The sequence below is a fragment of the Helicoverpa zea genome, chromosome 22 (assembly GCF_022581195.2).
Source record: "Helicoverpa zea isolate HzStark_Cry1AcR chromosome 22, ilHelZeax1.1, whole genome shotgun sequence".
Taxonomy (NCBI): Eukaryota; Metazoa; Arthropoda; class Insecta; order Lepidoptera; family Noctuidae; genus Helicoverpa; species Helicoverpa zea.
In genome coordinates this window covers 4,748,918-4,773,590 of record NC_061473.1, presented here as the reverse complement: position 1 = coordinate 4,773,590, position 24,673 = coordinate 4,748,918, and the positions used below count along the sequence as shown (strand labels likewise).

General features: G+C 35.1%; 2 protein-coding genes across 3 annotated transcripts in view; one reads left to right on the top strand and one right to left on the bottom strand.

Moving 5' to 3' along the window:
• LOC124641169 (transmembrane protein 165) overlaps positions 1-16,849 on the top strand; it is a 34,805-nt gene extending 17,956 nt beyond the window's left edge. For both annotated transcript variants that reach the window (XM_047179166.1, XM_047179167.1), the window contains 3 exons: positions 8,353-8,706; positions 12,091-12,364; positions 13,025-16,849. In XM_047179166.1, the coding sequence (XP_047035122.1) occupies positions 8,353-8,706; positions 12,091-12,364; positions 13,025-13,095 (699 nt within the window). In that variant the 3' untranslated portion in view covers positions 13,096-16,849. The remainder of the gene's footprint in view (positions 1-8,352; positions 8,707-12,090; positions 12,365-13,024) is intronic.
• A 1,335-nt stretch (positions 16,850-18,184) lies between these two features.
• Positions 18,185-23,265, bottom strand: LOC124641432. Its single transcript, XM_047179502.1, has 7 exons — positions 23,136-23,265; positions 22,368-22,576; positions 21,570-21,950; positions 20,995-21,142; positions 20,137-20,281; positions 19,503-19,636; positions 18,185-18,780 (listed from the first exon to the last, which is right to left on the bottom strand). Exons 1-7 carry the CDS (start codon positions 23,263-23,265, stop codon positions 18,638-18,640), a joined length of 1,290 nt encoding a protein of 429 aa, XP_047035458.1. The 3' UTR covers positions 18,185-18,637.
• Positions 23,266-24,673: the final 1,408 nt, after the last annotated feature.

Below are 24,673 nucleotides of genomic sequence, written 5' to 3'. Positions count from 1 at the left end.
AATCATGCGTAAGCCAAAAATAGTAAATGATCACCAAAATTAAACCACCATTTTAAAGTAAGATTATAACCAAAGTTTTTAAATTCTGCTATCCTATTTAAGCAAAATGAGTCCAAATAAATCATTGTTATCCCAAAAGTAGTAAATGATCACCAAAAGTAGTAAATGATCATCAAAATTATACCAGCGTTTTAATATAAAATGATAATCAAAGTTTTTACATCTTGCTATCCTGTTTAAGTAAACTGACTCCAAAAAAATAAGTTCGGCCTGATACAATAAATTTTATAACATTATGGGGACCCTTTTCCTGCACTAGGGTGGAAAATTGTCTATTGCATGCCTCTAAACAGTGCGATAAGAGTGTGTTTTCGAGGGAGTGTATTGAGAAACACATTCTTCTTCTTCTTTCTTCTGCCCTGTTCCCAATTTTACTTGGGGTCGGCGCAATATGTCATTTTCTTCCATTTTCCCCTGTCACTCGTCATACTGACACTCTCGCATGCATTGCAAGCCGGACACATAACTTAATATGGCATCATAATACTTTATTTGGTAATAAGCCTACATTTTATGGCAATCACAGTGACTTATTTAGGCAAAAATAATACATTAATTGGTCGTCAAGTGTTGGTGATCATTTACTAAATTTGGTGGTCGAATACAATTTAAAGTGAAGTCGTGACTAAAATAGCTGGTACTATTACATTTTTAGACTTTATTTTTCTGGTGTTCAGTAGATATTTCTGGTTACAAAACTAAGGGTATCAAAGCATTTTATGGTGGTCATTATATTTGTTCCCTTTTTAAATCGTTAGCAATTTAAATTCCATGTTATAGTGAATACTTAGCATTTTATAATAAAAATCCATAATCTAAAAACATTACGAGAAATCTGGGATCAATGACTTGCCTTACCATAAAGTTCCAAAAATAACGAGACCGAATACTAAAATGAGTATTTACATACCTTAAAATTAATTAAGTTTATATTTTCACCGAATCGCAGTCATTCCAATAAAAATGTCTGGGGGTACCAACATACTTATTTTTAGGGGTGTTTTTCATGTCATCATCTTAATCGGTCAAATCTCGCTGTTTTGACCTCGCTCAAAGGACATTGAATTTTTATTTTCGTAATTAAGATTATTTGTCACAGTGAAAGTATACCAAGGTTTGCTGTTTAGCATATTTTCGGGGAATGCTCAAGTGATGACGTGGATTTCTCAGTTGTTTTAATGTTTGTGTCCATCGCTCTGCGTCAGTGGGCTAATTCTCTGCAATGATGGCTTTCTTTCAACGAGACGTTCGTCTCAACGTCATAGGATTTACGTCAATTTGTCGCGTTCTTCTATACTTAATACTTTCATGTTATTCGGTCATGACATTGAGTTGATGGTACCCCATCATTAGGTAATTGGATTGGAATTGGATGGCAAACAGTAGGCTCACGTGTTTTTTTGTTATTAGTGGATGATGTTTCGTGTTAGTAAATATTTTATATTGCCAATCAGACTTTGAGCCGGTAGGCTGAAATAACTTTCACTTCCGCGACATCAAGCATTGAATGATGGAAAAAAAGTTTAGAATAACCTTTTTTAGAATTCTTGGTTTACCTCGAAGACAATTTAGAAGTCTCCTTGTTGAAGTAGTAGGAAAGTATTGGTACACTCTTGATGGTATAAAGAGATCACGTTTTGATAAGATATCCATGAACTTTTGGACACAAATGTACGTTAGTCATTAAAAGTACCTCCACCTGAAAAGAAAACGTTTTAATAGATAAGATATTCTCAACGACAGTATCAAAATTTCAATCGTACTGTGACGCACGATTTCACTAGACAATGGAATGCATATCACACATGTACCCTACAAGCGACAGCTTATCTGGTTGCTAACTATGATTTCGAAACGACATGTTTATCAACTTGTAAGAGTCATTAATGAATCTCGTATAAGTTCCCCGTGTCCCGTCCATGGTGAGACTTCTTTTCATTCGACTTTCCAAGGTTCTCAATTCTGATGTCTTTATTGTTTTTAAACAATGAGGACTTAGTGATTGGATCATGCACAGACATTTCTTCTTCTTCTGTCACTGCAGGATTGTTCGACAAAGTTAACAGAACATGGGTTGATTTTAGTCAGTACATAATAGTTTGACAATCTCTTTCAATTCATCCCTAGTTAGACGATTCTCTATTTTTAACGATTTTCAATCTCCTAAAACAGGACATTTTTATACTATTTTAGCTTGCTACCAGATTGAATCAGATAGCTTGTGTTAAATTGTTCGGTAAATAAATGTCGGCCCATCTTTATATTATTTGTCCACCGCGTTTCTTATCAAATAGGCTATGATAAGTATTTTGTCTTTTATCTATGAATAGAATTCTCCTAGATACCTAGCAGTAGTTTTAACCGACTTTTCTATGGTACATATGTACTTGGAAGCTTACTTTGAAATAAATGGCAGGTGCATTGGTCTCTGGGTCGTTATTCGCTTTTCTAAAATATCTGTAGTCTAACTTAGAAATATTATACTTACTCATTTTCTAGGGTCTAAAATACATTCCTCAGTAACGGACTGTCGTTATAAAAGCTTTTCCGACATTTCTTGATTTCAATATCACGCAAAAGTTAAACAGATATGGCTTAATTAGAAGCCACCACAAGCCATGCTGTAAATTAATAATAACAATGTACTTTACTAACACGAGTTTACGACACACCGTGGAACTACAAACAACTTTATTTATACTGCAACAATTTCAGTATTTGTGTGTGCCTTAAAACTACACACTTACCTACATTGTGTACTTGATACACGTATGTAGAAAGTAATTGTGCTTGTTGCTGAAAAGTCTCCAAACTTTTTCTTGCAAACATCAAAATCCTGGGTATTGAAAACCCATGTCTAATAGTTTTTTTGCAAACACTGGTCATATCTTAACTTGCTCCTAACTTCTTATTTATTGCTTAGTTGGTTTTCAGTTTTCACTGAAGTACATATTTCGCTGACACTACAAACTGTGGAAAGCTTGTACCGCCCGAGACTGAACTGTATATGATAAAATATGTAGTTAGCTTTGCATGTCGCACGAATGCGTGACGTCAGGTCTGCCAGTCTTGGTTATGTCCCGTGTAAATGTACCTACTATATGTTTCCCGCGGTTCCACCCGCGTGCCAAGGGAACTTATTCCCGTGCCCGGATAAAATATGGTTAGTTAATAAGGGTACATGTCACTCAGGGATAGTGAAGCTTTCCAACAGTGAAAGAATTCAGCAATTCGGTTCAGTGGTTGAGGAGCCTTTAGGATACAAACAAACAAAACCATGTTTCCTTTTTATTATAGTACTAGCCGTTTTCCCGCGGTTTCACCCGCGTCCTGTGGGAGCTACTGCCCGCACCGGGATAAAATATAGCCTATGTTACTCGCAGATAATAAAGCTTTCTAATGGTGAAAGAACATTTAAAATCGGTCCAGTAGTTTTTGAGTTTATTCATTACAACCAAACAAATCTTCTTTATAATATTAGTATTAGATAAATAAAATTCTAATGTATCGGGAAGGCAACAGTGTTGAGAAGTTCCCATATTTCGTACCATCTAAACGCTTCTGCCAAATGATAAAAATAGGCCACCATACCATTACGTAGTCACACGTGCTAACATCACGTGTGAAAAATATGTATTTTATAAATATACAAGCAGTCAAGTTCAAGAATTCTTCAGTAATTGCGATACATATCAACCGACCTCAACAGTTGGGAGAAGGCTCGGGAGATGATGAATTTTGGAACATATCAACATGAGACTCCTAAAAAGATTTTATCCTAGAGCCTTTATCGTGTAAAGACTACTGCTACACGAAAATTGCGGAAGAACTGCCACTACTTTTTTTTTCACGATTCTCTAGTTCCAAATGAGCGATGCTGAGAGGGCCTCCGAAGAGGTCTTATTCAGCTCGTTTCCACCAAGCATTTGATTTTGAATTCGACATTCAGAGAATGTCAGTAGTTATAGTAGTAGGAGAGTACGCAATCTGGCATGATTATTGTTTACTCCTGATTATATTGTCAATATTTTTAATCAGTAACCGGGCTTCCTTTCATTTGCAGACACGTAAATTCCGGTCGTAATTACAATATTTTTCATGCTATCTTTTTAGTGCACGGCAATTTAATTGTTATCAGGTGTTATAAACTTAGAAGCAGTACGTTCAAATAAGAGATTATTTCAGAATTTGTGTAACCTTGTTTTTGTGAGGGATATGAAGTATTTAGATCCGGTAGTTTGCTCCCGACTAAATTGACGCTGGGTTTAAAAAATGCTGAAACTAATTTCGGCTCTCATGCATAACTAGATTTCCATCCGGATGGTAGTTTACTGACCTGCTTCAAAACCGTTTATTTACGGTTTGACGGTTTTATATCATTGACATTTATTCACCATTAGGGAACAATGTTAATTGTAGTTATATTTTTTTACTATCTAAAGGATATTAGGAAGCCTGAATCAATCGTCATTTTTATAACAGTCTGGTTTCTTAGAAGACTGGATTACCTTTAGCCGAAAGATTGTTAACCTCTAACATATTATTCTGTATACATGGAAATAAGGTAGTAAATAAGAGGTTTAAGCTAAGCGTCCACTTGTCGGTATCGTACGCAACGGACGTATCGCACGCAACGGATCGTAGTATTATTTATATAGAAACTCAAACAAGTGCGTCCACCTGTCCGCATCGTACGCATCGCACATCTTGTTTGAGTTTCTATATAAATAATACTACGATCCGTTGCGTGCGTTGCGTCCGTTGCGTACGATACCGACAAGTGGACGCTTAGCTTTAATGAATTACTATGTTACTGCAAGCATCGCAAATAATAATAAATGAGTAAACGTGGAAGTTGTTAAAGAAAACACACAAACGAGAGATTATAATGTGTAATTGTCAAACAATATGCAGTTTATAATTATAGCGTAATTATGTAACAAAGGTTGAAATTATTTTACATAGTCGGTGAAACAATTACGTTTAAACAGGTATACATATGTATCTGTTGTGTGAGTCAATATTTCAGTTTGTTTATGTTTCGCGAGCCGATTGTTGGCTCGTGTCGTTAACTGGGAACAATTCAGTTGCGGCACATTAGGCCTTTGGTGAATTGTTAACTGTTATGAATACCGTATAGACTAATTGGGTGAATGTAGCGATTATTTTGTGAAGCTATTAAGTCCAAATCATGATGATTGTTATTTCTCATAGTGTATTGAACCATTGACATTATAGGATTTTATTGAACAGTAATAGTTCTTAATTGTAGTCGGTAACGCAGTAGCCCTATGAAGATTGATCTGTTCTTCCAATATAACCTAGAATAATTGCTACAAATTCAATACAGTAATTTAAAAAATTGCAGCTTATTAATGCAAGCTTCCCATCGCTGACCATTTCGCATGGTCTACGACCCCCGCGGGTCCCATTGCGTTGCGAACGAGACCTATAAATTCAATTGTGTCAGCAAGTCTTCCATCGATACCTATGTGTATTTATGTCAGTGCATTGGCACGAACCGATAAATATGCGTCACACGGATTAATTCGTACTCTACACGAAGCCTTAGGAGGCTTTATTTGAACACGGGTATTATTTGAAAAAATCTTTGGCAGTCGTTACGGGTAGTTAGAAGCCAGTAAGTCTGACACCAGTCTAACCAAGGGGTATCGGGTTGCCCGGGTAACTGGGTTGAGGAGGTCAGAAAGGCAGTCGCTCCTTGTTTTTACAACTTTGTTTTCACTGATACTCAGCTGCATCCACTTAGACTGGAAGCAAACCCCAACATAGTTGTTAAAAGGCTAGGCCAGGCAGACGATTGGCACGAGTCGATAAATATGCGTCACACGAATTAATTTGTACTCTATACAAAGCCTTAGGAGTTCCCCGACCTTAATGAGGTGTTATGTAAACTTGTGCGCGGCACGTGATCTGGTAAACTTAGTGTTTGTTTGCAGATTTCGTCATACTTACTTAATGTTTTAAATGCGAAAGTTACGCTAACTGTCTGTTGGGCTTTCACGCCAAAACTACTCAACCACTAAAAAACTTTAAATGATATTTGGCACACAGATAGTGTTGTCTCTAGATTTTATTTTAAATCTCATAAATAAGAGACAGACTTAAATGGGGATCGAAAATCCCCCAAAGTAACCCCTGTTTATGTGCATGAAAAGGGACATACGCTACTTCCTACTCGGTTGCGGAAAGTGGTTTTCCTCGGGTGAAACCAGAAACAGCAAGTAAAACGATATGTCATGCACGTTAACAATACAAAGCACCTACTCATAAATTATTTGGTATGTCAAGATGAAAAGCCAAAATTGGTTCTTATCCAAAAAGCGGGTTATACGATACTAGATTTTTTTTATGCGTTCTATTTATAGAACACCATCGCCATGTTTCTTCAGCTATAATTGTAATAACACCATACTATAAGATACGTTGACGTACCAACATCCAAAAATAACACAATGTTTATTTCGCCATCTCATATTCTTACTAATTAGGGCCAAAGTTGCGCAATGAAATTACGGAAACGTCAAGTACGGTCATACATTTTTAGCAGACTTTGGTCTTAGGGATTGTTCACACCAAACGTATTGTCCGCCGCTGACTGTGAGTATACTCACTGTCTGCCCCAGTGTGAACGTCGACTCAATCTGCAGTATGCGTACTCACCAAGCCGACAATAGGCTATAGCGTACGATGCGCTACATGTGTGAACAAAAGAATAGGCTCTTGTAGGTTCACACTAGATGCGTACGCTGAGCGGCTGACTATTCTACACATAAAAGGGCTCAGTATTTGAAGTTGCACTTAGTATTTTATAAACGATAAAACTAGCGTAATTTATTTTTTCAAATCAGACGTTTTACTGATATTTCAATTAAATGATGCGCATTCAGATAGTTGCCATTTGCGAAGCTCTAGAGGAAGACGAAAATAATAAAAAGAAGAGATTGTGGGTACATCCCTTAAATTTGAAGAGATGTTTTCTTGGTCAATTTCATACTTTATATTTCGAATATAGACTTTATCCAAATAAGTTCAAGAAATATTTTCGTATGACAGTAAAACATTCGATGAGTTACTATCTTTAATACGTTTAAGTTTATATAAAAGGGACACTAATTATCGACGTGCTGTACCGAGGCGCGGCGGTGCGTACGCGGCGGAGCGGCGCTATTCGGCAACTGCGTTCGGTGTGAACGACAATTTCAATATATATGGAAATTGTCGTTCACACCGAACCGACTATACGCTGTTACGTCGTCTGTTGTAGCTGACTCTCAGTGGCCGATTATTTTACTACGCGACTATGCACGGCGGACGCGGATTGGCTACGCGGACGCAGTTGCCGAATAGCGCCGCTCCGCCGCGCGCCTCGGCCGCAATACACTCGAGAAACAAACTTCAATGAGGACAGACGTGACACGCGATGTTCGACACCGAAAAGTTTATTGCAGAAGTACATTCTAGAGAATGTATTTGGAATGCGAATTCAGAAGAATTTAGTGATAGAAACTTACGAAGATGCGCTTGGGAAGACATAGCATCTGTTATGTATGAAGATTGGGGGGTTCAAATACTGAGCTCTTTTATGTGTAGAATAGTCAGCCGCTCAGCGTACGCATCTAGTGTGAACCTACACGAGCCTATTCTTTTGTTCACACATGTAGCGCATCGTACGCTATAGCTTATTGTCGGCTTGGTGAGTACGGGTACTGCAGATTGAGTCGACGTTCACACTGGGGCAGACAGTGAGTATACTCACAGTCAGCGGCGGACAATACGTTTGGTGTGAACAATCCCTTAGTATGATAATGACAGTCGCCTACATCTAGTTCGGCATAAAATGACTAAAATTAGAATGTGGTTATAACCGGTCTTCATCTGGAAGTCTAGGAGAGCAGTGAATTAACTTTCTAATGCATAGCAAATTCTTTGCCGAAGTCACCTAACGGGGCTCTTAAACCCTTATATGCTTACTTCTTTATGAATGTTATATTTCTAGATTTCTAATAAGTAGTTAGTATGAAAATATGTTACCACATGAGACGTTGAAAAAAAGGAAATTAAGGGCCATTTTAGTTTTTAAGTTGACCCTAAATAAGTCTTGTATAACAAACTGTCTTTTGGCCGCGACCTATTACGTAGCTAATTAACATATTATAGTGGAAACGGCACTTATTAATTTGTAACGTCGTGGTTTACATAATATTGTAATTTCTCTAGAATATTTATTTATAGAAAATGTTTTTAACATACCTTTTTCTTTGCTTTCAGCGGGCTGCAATCCAGGGCAGTTTCCTACAAGGGTTCCTCGCGTCTCTCTCCGTGGTCATAGTTTCGGAGTTGGGTGATAAAACATTCTTCATAGCGGCAATCATGGCGATGAAACACCCTAGAATCATAGTCTTCGCTGGTGCCATATCAGCACTGGTCTTCATGACTATTCTATCAGCAGCATTCGGATGGATAGCAACCGTTATACCTCGAGTTTATACTCACTACGCCAGTGCGGTGCTTTTTGCTATATTTGGTATTAAAATGTTAAGGGACGGGTGGAAAATGAACCCTAATGAAGGACAAGAGGAATTAGAAGAAGTACAGAGTGAACTGAAAAGAAGAGAAGATCAGGTATGTTGAGTACTTTTATGTAGTGTTGGGACGGGTAGCTATATATTATATCTTGTTATAGTTCGGCCATTCAGAGAATGCGTTCCTGACACGTCGCGATTGAACTGACGACGTAACTTTGCAATGGCGTTGCAGTTACGATAAAAATATTTTTGCTGGTTGTTTACCGTTTTAACAATTGAGGAGCATTAAAACAACATTATTATATCAATAATCAATGAATGTTATTACGTCGTCAGTTCAATCGCGACGTGTCAGGAACGCATTCTCTGAATGGCCGAACTATAGAATATCGATGTATTGAGTGGCATAGGAAAAACAAAAGACTGCAACTCGGTCTATTTATAGTAGTATCGGCCTTTTCGTTCAGGTAATGAACATCACTGGAACAGTAATTGTCATTTTATGATTAATTCAAACTTCATTAAAATCTCCTTCCCCTTTTTGTTTTAACGTTTAAAGTACCTACGTAATTATAGCACCAAGGATTAATGTATTTCGTTAAAGATGTTTTGCAAACAATTATTTTATGTCGTGATGGCTTTCAAAGACAGAAAGAATAAGTAAAAAGGAGAAATTAACATACTATGTACGTCTATGAATTATTTTTGACTTTATATGTAAAGTCGGATTTGTGAATTTATTTGTATAAAAATAAACCTTTACTGTATATTCTACTCGAACTAGAAGTCCAAGTAGTGATGGTAATTGAAATCGATTCACACGCTTATCAACAGAATTTTGCGGGACGTTTATTTAATCTACTCCTATCATCAATTTAGAGATGGATGTGATCTAGGTTTCCGTCAATATTTTCAATTTTAACGCTCCTAAATGCAAATGGCTGTTGACACCATTTATTTTACCTTTAATGCGTAAGATTGTCGAACTATTACTATTTGCGGACCAAATCGATTATAGAAATTGGCAACAGCTACCATGGACTTGTAATAGCTTCTTATTATGGCTTAATAGTGCAAGTGTAGTCATGGTTATAAAATTTGCTCAATTTCGTAGTTTCAATTCCACAATCCGCAAACAATTTTTTGCCTGAATTATCTAAAATAATGGTCCATGATTCATATGTAGGAGTACAAAATGTAAAAAAATACATAGAAGTGATACCACAATGAAACGCTTTAGCCTAGATAACGTTTTATATGTTCCTAATTGTTTTTCTACCTACTGTTCTTTATCGGCGCACTAAAATCTCTGATACGTCACTTTTGCGGACCGTGTTATCAAATGACACTCTGTAAAATTAAATCCTTTAATCAGACTTAATTTCCTTAATATCGTACATGATCTGTATCAAAAAAAATTATGTCGTCTATCAACGTAACAGTTATGGCATACAATTTTGTTTATGAATAACATCTGATGAGAAATATTGGTGTACAACGATCAATATGAATTATAGTTAGAAATTATTTTCTGTGACAATAACAATGAAACAAAAGGGGTCCTAAAAAAACAATAGAATGGCGGTGTCCAAGGTGGTTGAATAATAAACGACTAATAATGACTTGTAATGAAGGTCGAATTAGCAATTTGTCACTGAATCTTACTGCTCACTTTAAACAAGACCATGCTTATTAGATAAGATAGTGTTCTTGAGATATTTTAGTATTTGTAGATTCTTTTCAGCCTTAATACTTAACAGCAAATGTTGAATTCCTTTCTTTATATATTATTTTGTTGACCTAGTTACAACTGGCACAAGCGACGCCATTTTGTTTCATAAACGGGGAAGGGGATTTTTGAAAAGCGAATTAAGATGTTGCCAGTACTCATTGATTTTCAAAAATGATTTAGTTTCACGTGAAATCCGCAAAATCGAAAACCGTTTAATATTTGAAAATCGAGGATAATTTCGATCTTAGTTGCCAGTTCAAGATTCAATAGTATGACACTGCGCAGGAACCGCCAAAAGATCGTTCGACGTCGATCGATCGATCGGCTGACGCGACGTCGGTCGCGACTGCTGGCTCCCAAAGCCCGGGGCCTTCGGTACCCGCAGGAGCGAAGAGCGCCCCGGGGACCCCAGAGTCCCCCCAAGCGGGGAACTCGGCACAATCAGAACCGCTGAGGGTGATATTACGTCATTATGCCTGGCAGTACGAATGACACCTTAGTTATTTTTTTCTTTTAGCGTTTGCTTTTTTTACGTTCTGTTCCGCACAGACCATATCATTATATCGTTTGAGAGGCTTCGTTCGAAATAGATGAATTGAATCAATTATGCAAAGGAATTCAGCATTTGATTAGAATGTTGTGTAGGCAGGCGTTACACCATCAAATAGTAAATTATTGGATTGGTTAACCTTTGATTGTGTAATACCGGCTGGCTCTAGTACGATGAAATTTAGTTATGCACTTGTTCATTCAATTGGCTAGAAAAAAGTTCTCAATTCTGTAATTTAATGGTTTTTATGGAAACCGTTATTCTGGGCAAGCTTTTTTAGCGTTAGGCTTCAAATATTTCTGTAAAGGATCTGTAGACAAAAAAATAACACCATGTAGTTCTGCCCAAAAAATACTATTTGGATACAATAAATTGCCCACACTACTGTATAGCTTTACCTATTGCATATTTGAAGCCTGGAATGTATACAATTTTCACGCATTTTGTATTTTACTTTCGCCTCATATCTAATCATTGTGTAAAATCATGTTTGAGGGCTGAAAGAGCCTATTTTTGTTTCCAAAAAATCAAACGTCTTATTAAAAATAGTTTAAACAAATCGTCATAATTTCAGAAAAAATATTGCTCACTCACCATAGCACGCCAAGATTTTATTTGCAAGATACCCTTTGTTTTACATTATGAATCCGATCATAAAAATATTGTTGTTTCAGCCTTTCTCGCTTAGCATGTACTTAACTGTATTTACATGTCTTAATCTAGTCAGTCTTCACCTGAGTGACGACTCATTTTATTATTAGAATAGTAACTCACTGTAAAAATATTAGTTTGTAACTGTTGATGATAAAACCTGGAATATTCCATTTTGTCTTTTTTGTGTACTTTCTATACTTATAAAGCTAAAGTATATGATGTTTATGTCAGGAACTACCTACTGAAAAAAAAATCGGGTATTATAGCCCATTTGTAGAGGAAGACAATAGGCTACATTTTAGCAGGGTCTGCGGTGTAGTACCCCAGGGATGCGGGTGAAACCGCTGGAGGAAACTAGTTGTATAATAATTAAGAGAGACCCAATATAACATCGTTAAAACTACTAAAACAGCTTTGAATGGGAGATACATAAAACTTAAAATTATAATTTCCCTTATGTCTTCAGAAATGCAAAAAAAAAAACAGACCCTTAAGGATGATTATTGCCCATACCTATACACACTTACCATTCCCTTCAATTGCAGGAAGAAAAAGAAGAAACGTTAGACATGTTAGAACAAGGACAAGTGGAAAACAGAAGACGGAAAAGAAACGCCGTCCTCAAAGTTCTTCTCCAAGCGGCGACGCTAACCTTCCTCGCCGAATGGGGGGATCGGTCGCAGTTAGCGACCGTGGTACTCGCGACCAGGGAAAACGCTTTCGGCGTGGTCGTCGGCGGGTCGCTAGGACATGCCCTTTGTACGGGGCTGGCTGTGATAGGCGGTAGGATGGTCGCTGCCAAGATTTCTGTTAGGACTGGTGAGTTTTTTGTTATTATTATTTGTATTATGTGTGGATGGCGACATCTACCCTCTGGAATGGGAAAGTGAATCGGGGGGAATTCTAAGGATACCACGTAAGATGTTAATTTAAAAATAGACGAGATCGCATTGATGCCTTGCAGTAAGCTTGCCAAAGCAATAGCATCAGGGTCTTATTATATTAAAGGATGTAAAATGCCATAGAAAAAAATTGCAGAGCCTTAAATGATACCCTGGATATGTAGCAGATAGTTTTAAACTCCAGACGGACCATAATTCGGGAATCAAAATCTTTAAACAAAAATAAACAGCTATGACGCATATTGTATATTTGGCAAATGGCTGACCGTCATGAATTTATTTTATAGTTTTGCCGAAAGACATAACTTATGCAGATTTTTGTTTGGTTTTGAAGATTTATTAGTCTGGTTAAGTGGTTATCTTTTCAACTTTTGTTCCAATATTATTTATTACTAGCCGTCGCCCGTGACTTCTAACAAATTATATACTGAAACTTTCCTCCAAAATCGCGCTACAGAGTAGCTTAAATTGCTTGAAAATCGGTGCAGCAGTTTTTGAGTCTACCGCGAACGTACAGAAACTGTGTATATAATATGTTTATGATATTTATTAATGTTGTTTTTTCTTTGTTCTACAGTTACCATAATCGGTGGAATTGTGTTCCTGTTTTTCGCAGTAAGCGCGCTCGTCATCGGGCCCGGTGATTAGATCTCTAGTTTTATACCTATGTGTAAGTGACAATATGTACTGTACATTGTTATTTTAGCTGAGATAATCTCACTTGTTTATATATGTATATTATATGTTTGATTGTAGATAAACATTTGGATAATTTGTTGGAACAATACTAGCTTGAATGTTACCCGAGTAACTTATAGAGACGAATGTGAAATAAAAATGTATAATTTTATAAAGGCCTAAACTCCACCAAAACGGAGAAATAAAGATTTTAAACGGCCAATAGCATTTCGTTGCTAAGAATTACCGCTGAGTGGGCGGAGACAAGATGAAATTGAATTCTATTGGTTGTTGAAAAACTTCTCTATTCAACTCCATTTTGGTAGAATCTGTGCCTAAAGGGGGTCATTAGAAAAATAATCTGACTATAAAGTGCCCTTTCAAGAGTACTTTTATCATAAAAATATTTGTACAGACGCCAGCAGGTCAACCTGTCCAAATCTGTCAAATTTTACCAAACCTATTGTGATAAGGTTGAAAATCTATTGAAGACATTTGACAGATTGACGCAGGTTGACGTCTGCACATTATATTGACTGGTACTTGATATATGACAGTAGGTATTTATGCTTTCCAAAAACAAAATCAACATAAAGATAATTCGTACGTGTGAAAATGTTCGAAGATAAACCGAGTGTGGTATCGATAGGCGCTGTTAAGATAGTGTTGTTCTACGGATTTACATCGATATTGTTATGTCGTCTCCAATTGTGATGAATACCTATAATATTAAAAGTAAGCTCCTCGACTTAGGCCATTTTTTTAAATAATATACACAAAAACACACAATACATACGCAATTTATACAGATATTTTCAGGACCATGCTATATGTTTCTTGTTTACCATTCTACCCTACTATTTTCATAGATGATTTAATTTTTGGTCACACATGCAATTATTAATTATTTTAGACACTATTATTCTCAACTGTGACTAGAAATGTCAACAGATTAATAATTATTACTCACGTAGCCCTTGGATTGAGTACATTACTTCTTTTCTATTGTTTAATTCTTATGAAATTCTTGACGAAGCATGCCATATTATGAAGTGGTCGTAATTCTTAACCTTCCCTTTACTTACATAGTAATGCACTTATCAATGCCACTATCGTAAACTCAATCTATTTGAGTGTACATCAGGTTTAATTCACAACACGAGCTAGCATTATCGTTCAACTAGCCGTTTTCCCGCGGTTTCACTCGCGTTCCCTTGGAACTACTGCCCGTACCGGGATAATATATAGCTTTTACTCGGAAAGAGTGTAGCTTTCCAACGGTGGAAGAATTTTTCAAATCCGTTCAGTAGTTTTGGACCCTTTTGGGTACAAACAAAAAAATGTTTCTTCTTTATTACATATTAGCTTTTGCCCGCGGCTTCGCTCCCGTCAACTGACTTCTCTACTTTACCCTATTTTTTTTTTCATAAGAACCTTCTCCTGACAATAACAAACACAACAAAAAAAGAATTAGCCAAATTGGTCCAGGCGTTGTTGAGTTATGCGCTTACCAACACATTTTGCGATTCATTTTTATATTATAGATTAGAAAAATGTATGTACGCACTTTTGGAGACGGCATACAATATTCCACAAAGAAATTGAATACAATCATACTTTCAAATAAATAACGTAATATGTGATACATTGCTTTGTTTGAAACTCTTTGTTTCAACGAATTACTCAGAAACGGGCAATGTTAACAAATGCGATGTTATTTTTTTCAACTGTCTTGTATATTTTGTGTAAATTTTGAATTGTGAAGAGCTATAGGCGTTAATGATAGTCGGTGAGGAATTTAAAAATCGAATTTCGAAATGAGATTTATCGGCCTGCAAACGTTATTATGATTAACACGAAAATTATGTATAGGTAACCGAAAAAAGGTTTTAAATGAATCGGCATAGAGTGCTTCCATCTGTAGGCTATCGTATTTTTGAGAAAGAAATTTGAAGAAAATATAAGTGAAATCAGGTTGGATATAATCGTTAAGTTTTATTTGTGTATGGATAGGAATCTGAACGATTTGAAGAGATGTACTAATAAAGAAATAAGTTCGGTTCGTTCCAAGTAGTCACAACAATTTTCTAAGAACAAAAAATGTAAGGCCATTTTGTAGAAGACAAAACTAATGACGCGGACGGATCTGCCTTTATTACGAAAGAGAAAAAAATTGCCAAACTTTTTTTTGTATCCTAGTATGATTGTTCTAGATAAAATTATATAAATTACCTAGCTTAACATAAATATATATTATGATATTATTATAAACGCTTCTAAATAACGCCAGGTGCGTTCTAATATAATCATTTGACTTATATTTTTATACTCCTTGTCTGTGATCTTGTATGCATGGTGAATTATTTTTAACTATTAACTACACAGTACAATGTAAAACGATTAAAATTAAAATAGTTTGCATTTAAAAAGCTTTATATATGTAACAAAAAAATATTTGGTATGAGAAAGTAATTTGAACGTTCTTTCTGTTTCCCTCCATTTTGTTTTGGCGCTTAATTCAAAATTAGACAAGTTGTTCTGCGAAATTGTGCTATCCTACGCATTTAGAGTAGAAATTAAAAATACTTTTAGTTTTCATCTGAGTTTGTATTTATAAGCTAAATAACACATGTCATAAGTGTTGCTATTGTAGAAAATAATATTGATCTTTGTTTGTGTCAGCCATTTTGCCTTATGTAATTTATAAATAATTCGAGAATGTAATATGATCATGTGGTGTAAATCAAAATGAAATGCGGTAATGACGTTAAATAGAATATTAATGTGTTAATTTTGTTACGAATGATAAAATAAAATATGCTGATACGAAACGAAATGTCGGACATTGTGTCAATTTTACATGAATTCGAAATAGAAAATAAAACAATAGATTTAAATTAACTTAGTGGAGTAATAAAAAAACATGTTAACGCGTAGATTAAGCGGGTTGTGTACGTATTATATTCGAATTGCTAGCGTACATAATCTTTACGGGAAGTGACGGACGAAAAAGTACCAGCTTTAGTGCTAGATTTAAACCATTAACTTTGTTCAAGAGTTTAAACCTAGTACTAAAACCAATACTTTTAAAGACCACGTTTTATAATCATTAGGGCTATTTAGTTCGAATATAGTATAACTAATACCCGTAATATGGCTTTACTTGTTAAAACTAGACTGTAAGGAGTTTAATCTTTGCAAAGTCAGGTGTTGTGTGTTTTTTATCGAATTTTGTATGACACGACGATGAATATATTCCAACGTGAAGTTTCTGCGCAAAACAATTTAGGAATGATCTAGATTATTCTAGATGCAATAAATAGATAACTAGGCAAACAAGAACAATCACTGTGTAAGTACTGATGCCCTGAAGTATTGCGTTTTGTTATTGCTAAATACAAAGTAACAACGTTTAGGTATGAAGCGTTAAATAAATACTTTATGGTATCAGCACCATTAATGAATTAAAACTATTTTTACTATGACCTAATTTTAACATGTTGAAGAACCTGTTAAAATTACACCTAACCACATTCAGATTTGCTTAATAAATATGCATTTAAACAACTCTGAGTGGGTTAAACGTAATGTAATATAATGTTGAAGATATAATTTTATAAGTACAAAAATGTCAACTGGAAATCACATAGATGTTGCTTGGAAATTGTTGATTAAAAAAAGTATTATTTTGTAAAAACGATAAATAAAATGTGTAAATAATGTATATCTTTTTGTTTTAATTGAATCCTTGGCTTGGCAATAATTAATTTTACAAGAGACCTTGTTTAGACATGAGTCTTGAAACGACATAGGTATATAATCATTTTGGAAATTGAGTTTTTTCATTAATTTTTACGAAATAGTATTATTAAAATGTTTCAGTTTTTTATTTTATTATAACAAAGTAGGTATTTCCAAAGCGATGAATCATCCCTAAAGATTAGGCAAGTACTAAGTACGTAATTTACCAGGAAAATAAGAACGTCACTAATCAGTAATTTATTGATAAAATAAAATAACACTTTCATCTTAATCTAAATTAAATGATTATTGATTTTATTTGTGACTTTACAATCAGTTATAAATAAAACGAAATTATCAGCAGCTGCCAAATTATGATTGAACGATTTTTAAACGTTTTTCGATTTAAATTATCTTTGTCGTGACAGTATTATCTTGGAATTTAATTTATGGAAGATTAAATGTTATGATACCTTTATCGGTATACTTAGCTAAAAGTCACCATGATAGCGCTCACATGTCGAGAATTTAGTACTAAGGATCAACCACCATTTAACTATAACGACAACCAAACCATAACTATATGTGTACTTGCATTGGTAAAATCGGTGATTTGACAACTTCAAATGGTTTGATTATATCATTATATTTTAATGGTGCAACTATTTCGAGCTATTAACAAAGAAGTTAAAAATAATCTTGGTCATTCAAAATTGTAATATCAAATTCAAATAATACTTAAAACACGTGATATTATAATGTTTGTCAAAAATTCGTCATAATTATTAAGTCTAACGAGAATCCTATTGTTTACCTTAATTTATTCAGTCTTTTAACTCTAAAATACTACGACATAATTAAAGCTTTAAACTTCTAATCTTAGGTAAGATTTTATGGTAATCTTTGGTTAACCTTAAAAAATTAAAATTAAAATTTTAGACTCAACAAAACCAATTATTTTTGCTCGAGTATAAAACAGGTATAAAAAGTAGGTACCAACCACTAGGTACTTTTCGCAAGAATCCGCTTTTGATAAAAAAATATGAATGATGATGCATCCATTAAATATCAATTAGGTGATATTATAAAATGATAGTGTTAAACCGAAACGCACATGTCAGATTATGATAACATGCAAATCAAATTACGTGACTTATGAAGTCGGGTAATTATAATTACGCCCATTAATTTATCATGCAGTGGTCAAATTGTAAAAAAATAAGTAGGTACTTATACCTAAATTTCAGAGAAGGTAAAATATAATATAATTATTATTTTTTCCACGTAAGTAGGCACTCAACTATAGATAAACCATCTGAAGTCAATTTGAAAATGAAATGCAGCTAAAATATCTCCGTAAATACAATAAAGCATTAATTGGGTAACCAATTGAATCATTATTTTCTTCAGTCTAAGCAGTATCCAAATTATTTGTTCAATATGTCTATTTATGTAAAAAATGTATCGATACTACTACATAAAGTTAACCTTTTAGCTAAGTTTACCGTACCTAAGCTTTAAGCTTAGTTTACCTTACCTAAGCTTTAAGCTTAGTTTACCTTACCTAAGCTTTAAGCTTAGTTTACCTTACCTAAGCTTTAAGCTTAGTTTACCTTACCTAAGCTTTAAGCTTAGTTTACCTTACCTAAGCTTTAAGCTAAGTTTACCTTTAGTTTAGTGCCTACACAAATGGAGTACCTATACCGTTTTTATTTTAATTTAGTTGTCAGTTCTATATGTTTCACATATTATAATATTAATAACTACATTCCTAAGTAAGGTAGACGGCAATATAATCGTCGCAGGCGTCGAGTATAGCCTTAGCAAGCATCTCGTCTCTTGGCGCCTGGTGCGAGTGCGCGGGCAGGAACAGGCTCATGCGGGACAACTCGCCCCATGCGTGGTTTAGTGTGCCTGCAAGATTATTTTACAAAACTTCACATTTGTATTCCAAAATCCTGGGATCATCAATAAAAGCTATTAAAATATATTTGAAAAATGTTTTTTTTTTCCTTAACACCATTACAACATATTTCCATGTTATGTTCAACCTATTCAGTCACGGTTGGATAGTCACGTGGTAAGCTATAACGACGTCAAAAATCATCAAATGAAATATCATCAATAAAAAAAAATCCTGCTGTGTGAATCCCGAGTGTCAGACTCTTACTGACTAAAAACCGTCGTGTTCCGTCGTAAGCCTTTTATGTACTAGGGCCGCGGTAACTTTTTCGAACAATCCTGCAGAAGCCAATAAGTGCCTTGTGTTTTGCGTGCTAACATAATAGATAAACTACATAATACTTAAATTACCCAGACTGTATTGAGAAAGCTTGTTCGTTCATCACACAAATGTTGACGGCACCAGGAATCGAACCCGGTAGCCATCATCCATCAGGTCACACCCAGACAATAGTCAGGAAGTTGGCTCATAACACAAATAAAGACGGTACCAAGAATCGAACTTGGGATTCTCAGTCCGGCATGGTAACCATTACGCCATCAGGGTCGAAAAATCGAGTTTTTCGGTACATAACAGTTTATGAGTAGTATTGAGTAATGGTTCTTAATTATCTAGGTATACTCAATACCTAAGCTATGTTCAGGTTATGTATGAAAATATTCTACCATCATACCATAATACTTGAGCGGCCAGTGATGCGGCGAGTGGTTCCTGGCGAGCAGACACGAGGGCGTGGATCCCGGAGTCAGCACTCGCGCCGGCCACCACGGGCACGGGCCCAGCTTGTGCCAGACTACGTCGTCGTAACTGGAATTAACGAGTTATCATATTAACTGGGGCTCGTTATCTTTTACGATTTCTAAATTAAATGATCAAATTGTAATAGAGAACTGTGTTGCTGGAATGTTTGTTCATCACTGTTTCTTATTCTCAGCCATGATATTAAGAAGTGGTGAAAGATGGTCTTTTTTGGGAGTGATGGCCAATTTTCATTGATGTGAAAAATTGCTTATTTAATTAGCCTAATTTCAATCATTATATATGTGACTTTGACCGTATTCATTCTAACTAGCTGTTTCCCGCGGTGAATCGTGTCCCGGGAGATCTTATGACTTCTAACAAACAAAACATAGCGCCAAATTGCGCAGGAGCCATTTTTTATATCAATCGGTGGTTAAGGTGGGAAAAGGTAATGGTCATAAGCCATTGACTTGTATGAAAGGTGAAGGTAGTAGCCATTGCCGTAAAACCATATACATGAATGTTTTTGTTTTTTAATAAAAAAAAGTATTGAAAATATATCTTACCCAACTCTCGGTCCCCACATGCAGCTAGGACATAGCTCAATATTCTCCTTCTCTTTGCGCACAGAACATATAGTGCGGGTGCTGGACAATATCTTCTCGACCAGCGTCACTGGCTTGTTGGCCTTCTTTGGTGGATTCTTACGATCTAGAAAGAATATGGTTAGACTGGTATGTGTGCTCTTCCCAATATTCTATCTATCTGTGATTAGGTTACTAGAGATAGGTATGGGGCTAATGTTAAAATGCTATCTCTAGTAAGCAAAACTTCTAGCAGACAGAGTGTTGAGAACGGTGGTTAGTCAGTAAAATATGGTTAACCATAATGGACTGTACCAGTTACATGAACTGAAACTACACTTTGTACATAGAAGTCAAGGTCTAGTTCTCGCCAAATTTTTGTCGCGTGGGTGAAATTTTGATGCGGGCCGCCATCGCGTTGTCAATTAGGTTGAAGAAGTGTGTGTTGTATTATTGCTATTCTTTTCTTGGCAGGAGCTAGTGTAAAACATACATTAATCTTACGCCTTGATATGATGGTCAGTCCCTAACGTATGTGTATTTTTCTGTTAAAAAAGCCAGAGTTAGAGTTTTTGTAAGATAAATAATCAGGCTAATTATTTGCAGGACTTTGTGACTGGATTTTCTGACCAACTTTTTGTAGTTCAGCTATTGCTATCAGTGTATTCTATGTACAAAACTAACACCTTTATATAAGCATGAAGCTCACTTTAGGATAAATTAGTGACAAATTGGAAAATTACTGAGATATTGAAACCAGAATTTTTTATTAATTTCCAGAAAGTTTTACCCTGCCTGCTCAAGTGCTTTTTTTTAACTAGGTTTGTAAAGTATACTTACGTATAACAGTGACCAGCCATTCTCGTCTGCAAGCGAGGTGGAAGGCAGAGGGACAGTTGGGGCACTCTCTGAGTCTCTCCCCCTTGCCACAGACAAGGCACCATGGTGTATGTAGAGTGATGACTGGCTTCACGGGTGATGTTGAATTCTGCAATTATAAGAAGTTGTAAACTTAATAAAAAAAAAAAAAAAAATACAATTGTTCTTGTTGCCAGATAAATCATAGCAATCTAATATTATGTATTGCACAAAAGGATGTTCTAACTGGGAGCAAATAATAAGAATTCTTACTAATATATATTTTATGTCTAACAATATATTATGTCTGAAAGTGAGTATTTTTGTTTATTTATTTGTTAACGACTATGGGTTAAAATACTAAACTGGGGTTCATGTGCTAGAATCATAACATTGTATAGAGATTTTAATAAATAACTGTTTGTCCAAAGTTACTACTGACTTCACAAATTCATCAAAATATATGAATAAAAACAAAACACTAGAGCATGTATGAGAATTCAAATGCATAACTTCAGAAAAGCAACATTATTTGAGACCTTTAAAAGTATACTTACAGAACTATCAGAGTTATCCTTATTACTATCTATGTGCTTATGAACAAAATTGTATCGCCAGCACTGATGCAAATAATTCTCAATTTCTTTCTCCGATACTATATTCTTTATCACCATTTCAAACTTGTCTTCCGTACTTGCGTCCACGTTCATCAGGAAATCCAGACAATCTCTGTTCGTGTCTATGTCACGTTGTAAGTATTCATAGTACTCATCGAAGAGAGATTCTTTCCCTCGACGGATGAATTCTTTGAAGGCATTTTCATATCTGCCTTGTTTTAAAGGAGTATGGATTGCATCATATGTGGTGTTCAGGTCTGGTTCTCTATATGGGTTTAGTTTAACGTTGAGCGGTACTGTTAAATCTTCTTTTATTTTTCTCTGCAATAATTTAATATAAACATGATTAGGTAGTATTTGAAAGAAATGTTTTTTATTTTTTTAGTTATTTAAACATACACACTATCAATACAGCTTAACCAATACGATAGCTGTGTCCAAAGTAATTATTGCACAATAGCTACACATACAAAATGAATAAATTTAATTTGAAGGATGAAATTACAAGGAACAGAGTTTGTGGTATTGGAGGGAAGGGATAATATGAAACAATAGCATTTATGTAGCGGTTTCACAAATGTTCGGAAGAAATTACTCTATGTAAATGTTGTTTGTATCTGTAGCCATTCTACAGTGATTATAACATTAAAGCCTTATTTTTAACATGTATCAGGTAACTGTCTGATTTAATACAGAAATAAATACATGTAATGAACAAAAACATCTTGTTTTATTTACCTTCCTAGGAACCGATGGTGTTTTAGGCACTGGAGTGATTATCTTAAGAGTCTTGTACGCAGGCCCATAGAAAGGTCTAGATCTTTCTGCAAGGAACATGCAGGTGTATGGCAGCCAGAATCTGTTCTTGGTTTTGCAGGTCTCCACATAGTAGCATAGTTCCTCTTTCACTGTTATGGAACCATCTTCATTGGCTGATATGCCTAGAACTGAAATTAGAGGCAGTTGAAATGTGAAGGCATGTAATTTAGAACTTATAGAATTAGTATTAGGTAAGGGTATGAAACACCACAGAGATATTCTAACTGCAAGAATATTATCTGTACTTACTTTTTATCTGTAAATGACGGAAGTTTTTTACCGACTAAAAGTACAGTAAAAAAAAATACATTAGATTGTCTTTAGATTTTATCACGACTCATAACGATCGATCACCAGTCTATAAGTAAAAGTAGGTACCTACCTAATTATGCGTACCTAGGTATAAACTCTATAACTATAATTATACTATGTTTTTATATAAACGCTAACTAACATTCTTGTCATTATACTGCAAGAAAATCAATATTTAAGTACTTAGGTACTTGAGAGTCTATTCAATTCGAGTTCTTCCAAGAAATGGACGAGTTTTCATAATTACACCTGCCAAGAGATTTATAATGCCGGGAAATCCCAAGATTACTGACGCCTAGTTAAAATATAAACATTTGAGCGGCTGTTCTGTGTCCTATAACTTATCTAAAATGAAACAATAGAATGTTTTGATACCTTTGTCGTCATAAAACAATCCATCATCGTTTTTCACTACTTGCACGTTTGCGTAAACTTTCTTACATATTCTCGCCCGGGATATGTCGCCCAACTTCCAATGATAAATCCCAGTTTTCCCCGTCGTCATTGTGGAAAGAATAAATGAATCTAACTTAAAAATATAATGATTTTACTAAAATTAAACATAATTAGGTATATGCCTAATTCACTTTTATAGGCAGGCATAAATAAATAAAACTGAAAATTCTCTCTTCATCATCTTCACTGGTTGATCATTCGTTCAAATATCCGCGCGTACAAGTTATAGAATATAGGGTATTTCTAATCCATGTAATATATAAGGAATGTAAAATTTATTATTATTTTATTTCTAAAATTATAAATTTGATTACTTAGTCTATGTAAATCCTTGTAATATTAAAAGGAATTTATTTATTTTATTTCTTACAGCGTTTTGTGACATTGCCATCTAGTGTTGAGTAGCAGTACTTCTCTGGTGATAGTGCCCTCTGTCGTATGTTTTTGTGAAACAGAGAAAAATAGTTTGTTTAAAACGCGATAGATGGAAGTATGCTACACGTCTCAAAAAATCTGTAGAGATAGTAAGAAATTGATTTTTAAAAATAATTAGAAAAACTGATGATGAATCTACAGAAAAGTAGGTTCTAGATCAGAGTATAATTAAGGCACAAGTAGATACATATATCTCGTATCGATCCATACTACCTATATTGATTGTACATTATACAAGTAGGTAGGTATTGGATGAATTCCAGATCACCAATCGTTTAACGTGGCGGGTTAACAACTGAATTATATTTTATTCACACATGTGTGACACAAGAATATTATGAATAGAATAAACTCCTAAAATCTACTTTACAAAAAAAAAAACAGCAGGCGCGTTTGCCATTGAAGGAGGATTGTCAGAGCTTAACCAGTTAGGTAGGTATAAAGAAACTAATTTACTTTCAGTCGGAAACTCGTTAGTAGGCATGTATTTGCCAAATTCGCGGATACCGAAATTAGCAAAGCTTTTCACTTTCCTAATTAATACTTATCATCTTCGAAAGCAACGAATCCCACCCACCCTATAGGTATATGTATACTCTGAAAGCTATTTCCCAATTTCCCCATCTCAGTAGGTACCTATTCTCAATTCACCCCAACTTTCTCTCCCTATATCACAACATACCTACTTTTCCCCCTTATTTATCAACACACAGATTCTATTGACAAACTACATACGTATATCGTTTACAGAGATGCTGGGCTCCGATTGGCCGATCTCCGGAGGGGCGTGGTTTGAGATCGCAGCATCCAATCCCCTCTCCCCGTTGACAGTACCTATATTTATAAGTAGGTATAGTCTGTTGAGATTTCAGGCTTATCTTATTGTGGGTATCATTAAAAATATTATCTTGTAACTAAGTATGTACCTACACGAATCTTCTATACATATAATATCTATACATATAATAAATCTGTAAAAAAACTGTGTCTGTACATTGAATATATTAAAAAAATAATAATTG

Bases quoted from the DNA above. Each gene is read 5' to 3' on its own strand.
- LOC124641432 (XM_047179502.1), bottom strand. From the start codon at position 23,265: ATGACGACGGGGAAAACTGGGATTTATCATTGGAAGTTGGGCGACATA. The intron at 20,282-20,994 runs GTAAGTATACTT...TATTCTTTCTAG, and splicing joins ATGGCTGGTCACTGTTATAC to ATCGTAAGAATCCACCAAAG. The intron at 19,637-20,136 runs GTAAGATATATT...CGTTAATTCCAG, and splicing joins ATGTGGGGACCGAGAGTTGG to TTACGACGACGTAGTCTGGC.